At 35.4% G+C, this 14,590-nt stretch overlaps 1 protein-coding gene across 1 annotated transcript in view; it reads right to left on the bottom strand.

The window, feature by feature from the left end:
* Window positions 1-245: 245 nt before the first annotated feature.
* Window positions 246-14,590, bottom strand: part of LOC144441941 (glutamate receptor ionotropic, NMDA 1-like) — a 166,961-nt gene continuing 152,616 nt past the window's right edge. Inside the window, exons 13-15 of the mRNA XM_078131207.1 lie at window positions 4,793-5,064; window positions 3,249-3,394; window positions 246-589 (exon numbers count right to left, since the gene is read on the bottom strand). Coding sequence (XP_077987333.1) covers window positions 320-589; window positions 3,249-3,394; window positions 4,793-5,064 — 688 coding nt within the window. The 3' untranslated portion in view covers window positions 246-319. The remainder of the gene's footprint in view (window positions 590-3,248; window positions 3,395-4,792; window positions 5,065-14,590) is intronic.

Raw genomic sequence — 14,590 nt, 5'->3', positions numbered from 1 at the left:
CATTGTCAATATATCTTGTTTTATATGGCTTTTGCTGATGTTCCTAAGATCAAAAACCCTATTTCTGATCACTATGACCACATCAATCTAATATTATTAGAGTGTTACTGTGACAACAGTACCTTGATTTAGAATCATTATAAAATACACAGTACAGTATTGGACAACAATCATAATTTGATGACCAGTCTTATCTTAGACTAACCCCTTTATCTTTCAATGAAACCTGAATTAATTGCCTCATTCCATTTCCAGTCACAATGGGCAACAAACAGTCCTGCCCATTGAATTGCATAGCTCCCTCTACATGTGGAGTCTGTCATACAGTGTGTTCCAAGACTTCTGCCTGGCCCGTCAAGTGGTTTCTATGACAACTAGACCCCCTAGAATGGAGTAATGGTAAATCACTATTGCTCTGTGTTGGGTCAATCACTGATTGTTGTGTTTGTGATATTGTTGCAATGTCTGACTCCCTAGATTCCTCATCTTTTGTCTTGGCTGGTAAAGGCCATGTTCTCATGTTAGATTTCTGGTTGTCACATACTTGTTGGGCTTTGTTAAGTAATGTTTGGCGAATAGTTCTTCTTCTCTGTAATAAAATACAGTTTGATATTATACACTTGTACAAACACAAATATGCATGCAAACAAGCAAACAAACAAATATACACATGGGCACAGACACAAACACAGTACTCGCTATATAGTGACCAAACCATATGTGTGCACAACAAGCGACCTATCGGTCAGAATAGCTCTGCTGTTTTTTTTTTAATTTAATTTTTTATTTTGGTGACATGTAGAAGTGGTTCAGTTCTTCAGCTCTTCACTATGCAGTTTTGTTTTAGCGATGCAATAAAGTGGTTAGTGGTTTCATATGATGTCTCACTATAAAACACATTTTACACAGAAGTTGGTAATGTATTGTACTTTTATACCATAGTCACCATTTTATACCAAAAATCTACTGTTATGAAAAATTGCACAAAATCTCAGAAAAAAAATGACTTGGAAATGCACACAAGAAAAAGAAAAAAAAGAGGATTTTGAGGTTGGCTATGAATAATTCCAGTGTCTTACAGCTTTAACCCTGGAAAATTTTAATGATGAATGAAATACACTAGGGATCTAAAATAATTTTGAGGCAATTTGAATTTCAATTTTCTAACAAATTTACCAAGTCAACAACATTCAACTTGTACTAGTTGTAGTAGATATATGTAGGGAAGAAATGTATTAATCGCCATCTTAGTTTCCGTACGGCGACAATCCCAAGTACCCGAAAGAGAGTCATTCTCAGCCATACGTTACAGTGGTAACACTCATTCATGTTCGATTACCTTTCATAAAGAAAACACAGCGAAATGGTTGAAGTGATTTTTTTTTAAATTTCTTTTCATCACAACAACAAAATCTGCGTGATCAAAAGTGTTGTAAACTAAACCAGAAGAATTATCAGACTGGCTAAACTTCCCGATGAACTTGAGTAGGGTCCAAGTCAAAGTAAGCCCCGATAGTACGTGAGAAAATCGTCTCAAACTAGCGATACAACTTTCAAAATATAACTTGACATGTCTTCATTTGTTAGAGTTATACAATTCAAGACAGGTTTTCACTCGAAAACAACAATTCTGTGAATAATGACACTCTGAACGCAGCGATTTCTCGGACGATGTTACCACTGCACTGTAACGTATGGCTGACAACGACTTGCTTCCGGGTTAGTCCCTCGAGCATCCGGGTACTTGGGATTGTCGTGCATTACCACATCGGTAATTTTGACGCTGTAATTTTGCCACCAATATTGATCATACAAAAACAAAACTCCATAAATGAACCACAAAGTACTTTCCCCTTCAAAATGTGGTAATTTTAGAAAGAGTATTATCGTTTTTATTGACGACTGACTCTGTCAAAAATCGTTCCATACACTTCAGTTCAGGCATGCACGACTTCTCACTTGATCGTGAGGTGCGTATACTGGAATGAACCATTCTGTAGGAGGGGTGGAGAATTTGGATTTGAAGTTTACAACCCTTTTTCGAACAAATATTTGTCATTTGGGTGCACAATGCGTAGAATTAAGACTATAGCACATATTACATTGCTTGTTTGACGTCAATAGTGTCTTTTGAAAAGTTGCAGTTTACCTAAAGTCTCGCGGACTGATTTCCAATATGGCGTCGGTCATAATGCTCATTAACATTATCATATTCATTTTTTTTAAATTACAAAAAAAAAAATCATAAAAAATAGAAAAGAAGACGTGCTGACTTGAAATTAACAAATCTAAGTAAGCTACCCTCTGTGCATCAACACACCAGATATCAAAGCAATCTGACAAGAAGTATTTAAAGAGATGATGAAAATGTCATTTTATGAAAAAAATCATAAAAAATTGAAAATGGCACAGATCAACTTGGCATGAAAAATCTGAATAGCCTTCCCCCAGGGAACACGCACACCAAATATCGAAGTATTCTGGCTGTTACTTTCGGAGAAGATGATGAGAATATAAAAGTTTGACGGACACCTATGATTCACTCTACTCTAAACCTCCTTATACCTCCTTACAGCGGAGCTAAAAAGGTATATGTTTAATCTTAATACTGTCATACCACTGTGCTGTAATTAGTTACACATACCTGTACTTTTCCTCTCAACCATTGTGCTGTTATTCTTTCTAGCTGTACACATATTTTTACCTGTACTGTTCCTCCGAGTCTCTACCACTGTGTTGTTAGTCTATTTAGCTGTACATGTACATACCTGTACTGTCCCTGAGTCTCTACCACTGTGTTGTTAGTCTATTTAGCTGTATGTACATACCTGTATTGTTCCTGAGTCTCTACCACTGTGTTGTTAGTCTATTTAGCTGTATGTACATACCTGTATTGTTCCTGAGTCTCTACCACTATGTTGTTAGTCTATTTAGCTGTACATGTACATACCTGTACTGTTCCTGAGTCTCTACCACTATGTTGTTAGTCTATTTAGCTGTACATGTACATACCTGTACTGTTCCTGAGTCTCTACCACTATGTTGTTAGTCTATTTAGCTGTATGTACATACCTGTATTGTTCCTCCGAGTCTCTACCACTGTGTTGTTAGTCTATTTAGCTGTATGTACATACCTGTACTGTTCCTGAGTCTCTACCACTGTGTTGTTAGTCTATTTAGCTGTATATGTACATACCTGTATTGTTTCTCCATACCACAGTGCTGTTGTACTATCTAGATGTACATACCTGTACTGTTCCTCTCCATCGTTGTGCTGCCATTCTAGCCAGCTGCATTTGTTTTTCTTTGGTTTCCATATGATGCTTGTAGAAAATCTCTACAAAGATAAGGGGTACACCCATCACAATACCTCCTGCTACCAGAATGAATACACCTGACAATTGAAACAAACAGTTTTGGGTATAGTTGGGGTAAAAATACCATGAAAATTAATCTAACCTTTTGATATACCAGGTATATTCTATTTGACTAATCATAGGTCACTTGTGTCTATAGCTTGTTTACATAGGTCACTTGTATGTGTCAATAGTTTGTTTACATTGGTCACTTGTATGTGTCTATAGTTTGTTTATATAGGTCATTGGTATGTGTCTATAGTTTGTTTATAAAGGTCATTGGTATGTGTCTATAGTTTGTTTACATAGATCATTGGTATGTGTCTATTGTTTGCTTACATTGGTCATTGGTATGTGTCAATAGTTTGTTTACACTGGTCACTTGTATGTGTCTATAGTTTGTTTACATAGGTCATTGGTATGTGTCTATAGTTTGTTTACATTGGTCACTTGTATGTGTCTATAGTTTGTTTACATAGGTCATTGGTATGTGTCTATAGTTTGTTTACATTGGTCACTTGTATGTGTCTATAGTTTGCTTACATTGGTCATTCGTATGTGTCTATAGTTTGTTTACATTGGTCATTGGTAAGTGTCTATAGTTTGCTTACATTGGTCATTGGTATGTGTCTATAGTTTGTTTACATAGATCATTGGTATGTGTCTATAGTTTGTTTACATAGATCATTGATATGTGTCTATAGTTTGTTTACATTGGTCATTGGTATGTGTCTATAGTTTGATTACATAGATCATTGGTATGTGTCTATAGTTTGATTACATAGATCATTGGTATGTGTCTATAGTTTGATTATATTGGTTATTGGTAAGTGTCTATAGTTTGTTTACATTGGTCATTGGTAAGTGTCTATAGTTTGTTTACATTAGTCATTGGTCAATTATAATCTGTCATTGACAGTACATCTATACGTACAGTCAATTATAATCTGTCATTGACAGTACATCTATAAGTACAGTCAATTATAATCTGCCATTGACAGTACATCTATAAGTACAGTCAATTATAATCTGTCATTGACAGTACATCTATAAATACAGTCAATTATAATCTGTCATTGACAGTACATCTATAAGTACAATCAATTATAATCTGTCATTGACAGTACATCTATAAGTACAGTCAATTATAATCTGTCATTGACAGTACATCTATAAGTACAGTCAATTATAATCTGTCATTGACAGTACATCTATAAATACAGTCAATTATAATCTGTCATTGACAGTACATCTATAAATACAGTCAATTATAATCTGTCATTGACAGTACATCTATAAGTACAGTCAATTATAATCTGTCATTGACAGTACCCGGTAAATCTATAAGTATTCTGTATTCCACTATGAGTGTGCTGATTATATCGTTGCACCAAAGGCATATAACCCAATATGAAGTCAAGCAAGTGTACACTAACCTGCCATATTTGATAAGCCAAGTGTTGCTGGTTGGTTGTCACTTAGTTTACAATGTTTGCTACTAATCCATTCTCCATCCAATCCTTCCATCACACCACTTTCGTGAAAACTCAGTACTTCCAGTGATATTTTCTCTGTCCAGGGACTGCCTTTCTGGAAGCCAAGTCCAAAACCACATCTACCAAATAATTCACCAACAGTGACGAGATTGCAGTCATTGGAAGCTACATAGTCTAGCACAGCAGAATCCCAGATAAAGGCATCTAATGCACTGCAAATTATAAGACATATATAGAGTTGTAATCTGCAAACTTCTACTTTTAGAGTCATTCATGATGGTCAAATAGTTAGAAGGCAGGCTTGGAACCTTAGTATACATATTGCTGTTAGAATCCTCTATGTTGCCTAATTCAGGATTAAACCACATCAATGTGCCCCAGTCAACCAAGCTGTATAAATGGGACCCTTTTAGGACAGGTGTGTTATGTGAAGGATTGAAGGGACAGACTGGACTGTATGCTTCAAGGAAGTTGAGGGAATATAAAGGGTTTGTTTTGTACGAGGAGAGTAAAGGTACTAGGTTTACAAGCACAATAAAATATGGCAAATATACAAATCTACATTATTAATCAGTATTTCATTGCCATAATACACATTACAATATCATTTTTATACAACATCCTTGATCATTAAATGACAAATTATGCCATTTCAAATTGAGATGACTATACTGTAGACCTATCAAACACGGTCTACACATTATGTACTCATAATAATTGACTAGACCTATCAAACACGGTCTACACATTATGTACTCATAATAATTGGCTAGTCCTATCAAACACGGTCTACACATTATGTACTCATAATAATTGACTAGACCTATCAAACACGGTCTACACATTATGTACTCATAATAATTGACTAGACCTATCAAACACGGTCTATACATTATGTACTCATAATAATTGACTAGACCTATCAAACACGGTCTACACATTATGTACTCATAATAATTGGCTAGTCCTATCAAACACGGTCTACACATTATGTACTCATAATAATTGACTAGACCTATCAAACACGGTCTATACATTATGTACTCATAATAATTGACTAGACCTATCAAACACGGTCTATAAGTACATTATGTACTCATAATAATTGACTAGACCTATCAAACACGGTCTATACATTATGTACTCATAATAATTGACTAGACCTATCAAACACGGTCTATACATTATGTACTCATAATAATTGACTAGACCTATCAAACACGGTCTATACATTATGTACTCATAATAATTGGCTAGTCCTATCAAACACGGTCTATACATTATGTACTCATAATAATTGGCTAGTCCTATCAAACACGGTCTATACATTATGTACTCATAATAATTGACTAGACCTATCAAACACGGTCTATACATTATGTACTCATAATAATTGACTAGACCTATCAAACACGGTCTATACATTATGTACTCATAATAATTGGCTAGTCCTATCAAACACGGTCTACACATTATGTACTCATAATAATTGACTAGACCTATCAAACACGGTCTATAAGTACATTATGTACTCATAATAATTGACTAGACCTATCAAACACGGTCTATACATTATGTACTCATAATAATTGACTAGACCTATCAAACACGGTCTATACATTATGTACTCATAATAATTGACTAGACCTATCAAACACGGTCTATACATTATGTACTCATAATAATTGACTAGACCTATCAAACACAGTCTATAAATACGATGTACTCTAATCAATTGTAATTATCTATGAATGTATCTCTAGTATCTCTACATCTGTTTATTTGGTTTGGCATTATCTATAGACATGATCTAAAAGACATTAGCCACACATAATTGCTACAAAGTGTCTGCAATCTGTAAGTAATAGCTTAATTAATCTTGATGGTCTTCCCTGTAGGTCAATGAAAAGGTCAACGGTCACTCATACAAGAAAACTTGCATGTGATTACATGGGGTTAGACACTTGAATAGAGTATATGTATTGAAGTTTTTGTGTTATATGATTAATATTATTTTTTCTACTGATTTTTACTACAAATATGGCTGCCATTCAGTAAAAATACCGCCAATGGTGTTGTAGCACAACTGTACAGTTTTTAAAAATGTTTATCCATATGCTAGTCCATGCCAACGATAGGTGTTCATTTGATGAGTGACTATAAAGTTGCCTATCCAACCATGTTGCTATCTTTACGATATATGCTACCATTTGGCTGTTGCTATGGGCGTGTGGTCATGTTGTTAGATATATTTGCATACATTTGTGTATGTTTTTGTTTACTTGTGTATGAATTCCTGATATTATCTTTGCAATATACGTGATCATTTGGCTGTTGCTATGGGCGTGGTCTTGTTGCTAGGCATATTTACTACATTTTTAAAATGTTTATTCAATTGTGTATAAATCCCTGTTATCTTCGCAATATATGTGATCATTTGGCTGTTGCTATGTGTGTGGTCTTGTTACTAGGCAAATTTACATACATTTTGTGAATGTTTATTCTATTGTCTATTAAACCCTGTTATCTTTGTGAAATACACCACCGTTTGGCTGTTGCTATGGGCGTGGTCATGGTTGCTAGGGTATTTGCATACATTTTTTTGAATGTTTACTCACTTGCCTACCAGATGATGTTGTTATTTAACCAAAATATACTGCCATTTGGTTGTTGCTAAGGGCATGGTCATGGTTGCTAGGGCCAATCTGCAGAATAACACTTTCAGAAACATCTCACTGAGTTTCAGACTCATTGATCAAGTACTTTGTGAGATAAACATTTTTGACCAAAAATGAACATTCTTACACCTAATTTGCATATCAATCATGGAATCATTGTATGCTTAATATTTCTTTGTCCATACATCCCTAGATACATTCCCATTAAATTCCAACCCAATCTGCTCAGTAGTTTTGGAATTATAGGTTTTAACAAAAAAGAAACATTTTTAGCCCTAATTTGCATAATACTGATGGAATCATCATGTCATGAACAAATCTTACTTTACGCGCCCTTAAGAATGTTCCTATCAAATTTTGCACCAATCTGCCCAGTAGTTTCTGAGTTTAAGTTTTTTGACCAAAAATCACATTTTTTGACCCAAAACCCACATCTCTGATGCAATCAATTTCATTCGAACAATTTCCCAACTAGACACCAGAAGTAATATGACCACATATCAAAGCAATCGGTCCAGCAGTTTTTGACTTTAAAGGTGATTCAAAATGCTCAGATTCACTATCGCTAATTTGCTAGACGACATGTTTGTGAAATGCATTCTGGTTTTAAAATTTTTCAAAAGCGTCTGCAAACACCTTAAAATGACCTTTTTTCAGTCACTTCCCTTCGGATTTACTTATTAACCAACATTTACCGATATTTACTCACACTTTCTCACTAATTGGCAGTGTCTGTGGGTATAAATGCTAAAATATTATCTCCCCATATTATGGCAAAATAAATCAAAATGGCTAGACTACAGTGTAGATATACATAAACACTTGTAATGTCGCTCGCGTGTTTCAATTTATTTATCTGATTTTTTTTATTATTTGCCGAGGAGAAGCATTACAATATCTTCGACAGGCATGGCATATTATAGCCCACTATACTCGACTATACTCACTGATGTCGCCTTTTGAACGGCACATTTAGCAACAAAGTAAACATATTTATCTTGAATAAATATACTAGCTATTAGATTGCCATATTATCAGCAATAAACTTGTAAAGAATTGAGGAAATTTCGTGAGTTTAGTGTTGTCATTTACATGACTTTAGCAACTCGTCTGGAAGAAAACTTGTATGGTTTCCCTTGTGGCGATATCACTTAATTTAATGCAACAAGCGGCATATTTATTATTCATTAGAAGAATTCTGTAACGAATCATGGTATTCGAAGTATACAGTTTAGGAAACCAACAAATCAAATATCGCGATGTGTTCATGATATTAAATATGATTGGACAATATTGACGTCGGCAATCAAGGTCGTGACCCCAGCACATGGTTATGAAAGAAAGCCTGCAACTAGATACTTGGCTAGCCACGTCCGGTCCCGTTTCTCAGGGTTTGTTTTGAAGTTAGAGACGTTATTTCTGTACGACTTGAAGAATTTTACAATATATCTGATTGATAAATATGGATTACATCAACACGTGGATAAATTTAACCCGACACGAATGTGCGCTGTGCTCTCCCGATTCCATACGTACATTGTACATACACTGCTTCAGCTTTGATCGGCAGAACTATCCTAGTATAAGCTTACTGCCGCGGCCGCGGTGACTGCACAAAACTTGACAACACTACCCCTCTACCGATATATAATAATCACCTGTATACCGTGATAAAAACAAGCAATAATTCGAGTCCCCAACAAGTCGATGAGACCTACTTCTGTTCTGTCCGATCCGAATGCGAGTTTCTTAGGTTTTATATGGGTTTCAGACTCGGACTAGAGTATTACGCCCTAGACAATAATAGATGTAAACTTGTGTTCACAAGCCAAACATGTTACAATACAAGACCACAACGAAAACTGTGAAAAATTTACAGGTCAGTCTCATTTTATATATGGACAACAAAATTAGGTCGGTCACAGTTCCATTTACATGATGCAATGACTCAGAGCGTACTTCCATATGCTGGGAGCACATCGAATCAATTAGTGTATTATGGGACCAACAAATATATTGTGGCACATGTCCCGATACGCCTTCTTGAAGTTTCCCATTGGTATTCTAATAGCTAGTATATTTATTCGAGATGAAATATGTTTACTTTGTTGTTAAATGCACTGTTCAAAAGGCGACGCGAGTACGATTGGGCTAAAATATGCCGTCCTTGGCCCGGGGATGCCGTCAAATGTCACGACGGTATCTTAATGCTTCTTGTCGGCAAATAATAAAAATACCGCCAATGGCGTTGTAGCACAACTGTACAGTTTTTAAAAATGTTTATCTATATGCTAGTCCATACTAACAATAGGTGTTCATTTGCTGAATAACTATCTAGTTGCCTATCCAACCATGTTGCTATCTTTACGATAAATGCTATCATTTGGCTGTTGCTATGGGCGTGGTCATGTTGTTAGATATATTTGCATACATTTATGTATGTTTTTGTTCACTTGTGTATGAATTCCTGATATTGTCTTTGCAATACACGTGATCATTTGGCTGTTGCTATGGGCTTGGTCTTGTTGCTAGGCAAATTTACATACATTTTTTGAATGTTTATTCAATTGTCTATTAAACCCCATTGTTATCTTTGTGAAATACACCACCATTTGGCTGTTGCTATGGACGTGGTTATGGTTACTAGGGTATTTGCATACATTTTTTGAATGTTTATTCATTTGTCTTTCTATTCCTGTTGTTATCTTTGCAATATACGTGATTATTTTGCTGTTGCTATGGGCGTGGTCTTGTTGCTATGCAAATTTACATACATTTTTTGAATATTTATTCAATTGTCTATTAAACCCTGTTGTTATCTTTGTGAAATACACCACCGTTTGGCTGTTGCTATGGGCGTGGTCATGGTTGCTAGGGTATTTGCATACATTTTTTGAATGTTTACTCACTTGCCTACCAGATGATATTGTTATTTGACCAAAATATACTGCCATTTGGTTGTTGCTAAAGGGCGTGGTCATGGTCGCTAGGGCCAATTTCGTCAAAATATTTTGAAGAAAATCTGCAGAATAATAGTTTCAGAAACATCTCGCCAAGTTTCAGACTCATTGACCAAGTACTTTATGAGATATAAATTTTTGACCAAAAATGAACATTCTTACACCTAATTTGCATATCACTCATGGAATCATTGTATGCTTAATATATCTTCGTCCATACACCCCAAGATGCATTCCCATTAAATTTCAGCCCAATCTGCTCAGTAGTTTTGGAATTATAGATTTTTAACCAAAAAGACACATTTTTAGCCCTAATTTGCATATCACTGATGGAATCATCCCGTCATGAACAAATCTTACTTTACACCCCCTTAAGAATGTTCCCACCAAATTTCGCACCAATCTGCCCAGTAGTTTTTGAGTTTAAGTTTTTTGACCAAAAATCACATTTTTTGACCCAAATCACACACCTGTGATGCGATCATTTCGATTTGAACAATTTCCCAACTAGACACCCAAGGTAATGGACCCACCAAATATCATGGCGATCGGTTCAGCAGTTTTTGACTTTAAGTTGTTTACACACACACACACACACACACACACACACAGACAGACAGACAGACGCCGGGCGATCCCTATAGCACTACTGAACAAGTTCAGTTGTGCTAAAAAATCAGATAAATAAAAGTCAATGAATGTGAAACACGCAACATTACAAGTGTTTATATATATCTAGACTAGCCGTTTTGATTTATTTTGCCATAATATGGGGAGATAATATTTTAGCATTTATACCCACAGACACTGCCAATTAGTCAGAAAGTGTGAGTAAATATCGGTAAATGTTGGTTAATAAGACATGTAGAGTGTAGTTTTTGTTTACTGATGTCTATTACAACCACCAGCAATGTATTTTTTCACAATGCTGTTGAGTTTTGTTCACCTAGTGACTACGCTCGTCATAGGCTTAGTGCTAACGTGTACCCCTTATGACGTCATAAAATCCCGTGGTCTAGGTGGGACCGGAAATACCCGAAAACTCTCGAAGTAAATCCGAAGGGAAGTGACTGAAAAAAGGTCATTTTAAGGTGTTTGCAGACGCTTTTGAAAAGTTTTAAAACCAGAATGCATTTCACAAACATGTAGTCTAGCAAATTAGCGATAGTGAATGTGAGCATTTTGAATCACCTTTAAGTTGTTGACACACACACATACACACAGACAGACCGACACTGGGCGATGCCTATAGCACTACTGAACCTCAGTTCAGTTGTGCTAAAAATTACAGGAGCACCAAATATAATACTTGTGTATACTTCTCTTCTCAATATTACTTCTAAAACTTATTAAAAAGAAAATTGCAACATGTATACACTACTATGTACCTGTGACAGGCAGGCATTGGCTTGCATTTGATAATTAGCCCTGAAGGTCAAGGCAAGGTCTCAAAAAAGATAGCTTGCATCTGATTATATGGGGTATACACTTGAATGGAGTCTCCATGTATTACAGTTTTTGAGTTATGTAGTAAATAATGATTTAAACAACACATTTCAGTCTCATTGACTGAAATGAGTTATAAATTTTGAGTTATAAATTTTTGACCAAAGTTCACATTTGTACACCTAATTTGCATATTGCTGATGAGATCATTATATGCTCAATGTTTCTTCATCTACACACCCCAAATGCATCCCCATTAAATTTCAGCTGAATCTGCTCTGTAGTTTTGGAATTAAAAAGCTATGCTGTTTTTTGTTCTTTTTTTTTTGTCTTTTTGGAACGTCTGGAAGTGGTTCTGTTGTTCAGCTCTTCCACTATGCAGTTTTGTTTTAGCGAAGTAATAAAGTGGTTAGTGGTTTCATATGATGACTCACACACACTATAGAACACATTCCACACAGAAAGTTAGTAAAATATTGTACTTCTAAGTTCTATATCATAGTCACCATTTTACAACAATTCTATTTTTACTCCTAATTTGCATATTAATGACACAATCAACTTGTCTTGAACTAACTTATACCTGCTCATCCCCAGAACTTACACAAGAAATTTCAACTCAATTGGCCCAGTAGTTTTGGAGAATTTCAAAGCATTTTTTTACAAAATTCTATTTTCACTCCTAATTTGCATATTAACAACACAATCAGCTTGTCTTAAACTAACTTATATCTACTCATCCCAAAACATCCACACTACAAGTTTCAACTCAATTGACCGATCGTTGAGATTGATTGACAGATTCCATTGACCAATAAATGAGTGTAATTCCGCCATGTGCACTTGCACGTGTCACAGCCTACGACAAACAAAGCAATCTGTCATAGTTTATCAGCGTGTATTGAATGCCAGGGCCTTGACCTTACGGTCGGTTCTCGTATATAAAATTTGCTTACAAACATTGAAATTATCGTGAAATGCTGGTCATGGGATCGGTATAATATATATGATCACTATCCCAAAGGATAGAGAAGTTGAATCTTATTTTTACACTTTCTGAAGCCGAAAAATATTGACAATGTTGACCTACTTAATTAAGAAGATGGACAGTCATTACATGCATTTATTCTGAGGTACGTATGTTGATACTACTGTGAGTCAAACTATTTCATCATTCTATTCATACCAGATTTAAACTGAATGCCTTCCGTATGGGTAGTCTTGCAATTTCATGATTTATGCAAGAAATTTAGCTCTAAATCTGTGATTTTTCAAGTCCCAATGAAAGTTAGTTGTCAAAAATGGTGTTCAAATGCCCGCCTCCTCAGCACAGGAAAGCTTGCTATCTTCGACTTCACTCGGCTTTTGTGATCCCCTACATACCTGTGATATGCATACTCGTTTCCATAGCAAATAATAAACAAAATTTGCGTGTTGAACTTCCTTCTGTCCCACAATGAGTTTACAAGACAGTTTGTCTACTTGTTGCATGTAGACTATTTCACACACCTTTAATCACTATGGGAAAATTGTCAAGATTTTGTTGAGTGGTGCACCCTCACTGTACACTAATTAATACATTGCTGTGAAATTTTGTTGAGTGGCGCACCCTTATTGTACACTAATTATATAGATACATTGCTGTGAAATTTTCTTCATAGGCTTGATAAATACGTGAGTGTATTTATTTCCTGAGATACCGAGATAAATGATTACAAGCCTTGCAATAAACAGCAGTAGTTTGCTATCGAGAGAAATCAGGAAAGAACATGGTAAAAAAGGAGATGGTTCGAGGTCAATATAATACTTCCTAAACTTCTAATCGAAAATCTAAAAAGCCATGATTTCTCTTTATTCATCTGCGCATTAGTGTGTGAAATTTGAAACTGTCCATATTTGATGAAATTGAAACGATAAATATTATTGATGATAAATATTTCACCTGTTTGTGAACTTCGCACCCATTGTAAACTTATTTTATGGTCAAGAAAAAAAAGAATTGTTTTCTGGTGAGTTTGCACCCCGTGTCGATCTTCTTTTTTCTAATGCTTGTCCAGCCAATGCAGACTGCAGATCCATGGGAAAACACAAAATAACTCTCCCTACATTAATTGCTGCTTCAGAGAAGACAACTGCAGAACTAATCATGAACAATTAACAAAAAAGTTCGCATTGTCACACCATTTTAGGCAAAGTTTCTTGACCAAAAACAACAACTTTCTTTTGTGTGGCCACTGCATCTAATTACCGAAATATCCCAATATCTTATTAAAACTACAAGCTAAATTGATAATATTTTAGGACTGATGCGCTTTGGTATTGCAAATGTGTGTACCAAGTTGTAATGAATTTGAAGCTTGCATTCTTGAGATATAGGCTAATTACTGAAAACCATAAATTACATAAATTGCTCATTAATATTCATGGGATTTTTACCAAAACCTAATCAGTTCTTGCCATTACCCTACGGAACTCATTTACCAAATTTCGTTTGAATTCAGCCAGCTGTTTTTTTTTAGAAAATGGTGATACGACACACACACACACAGACTTTTCAACCCCTAATACAAAACCTTCCTTGTGGAAGCCCAAAATTTGCCTGTCAATAGTGCTAAATCTTGCCAGTCATGGTGGTGGCTGAATTAAATATTGGC

Source organism: Glandiceps talaboti, chromosome 11 (genome assembly GCF_964340395.1).
Source record: "Glandiceps talaboti chromosome 11, keGlaTala1.1, whole genome shotgun sequence".
NCBI classification, from domain to species: Eukaryota; Metazoa; Hemichordata; class Enteropneusta; family Spengelidae; genus Glandiceps; species Glandiceps talaboti.
Note: the sequence above shows the minus strand (reverse complement) of the source record. Positions and strands in the feature narration are given on the sequence as shown.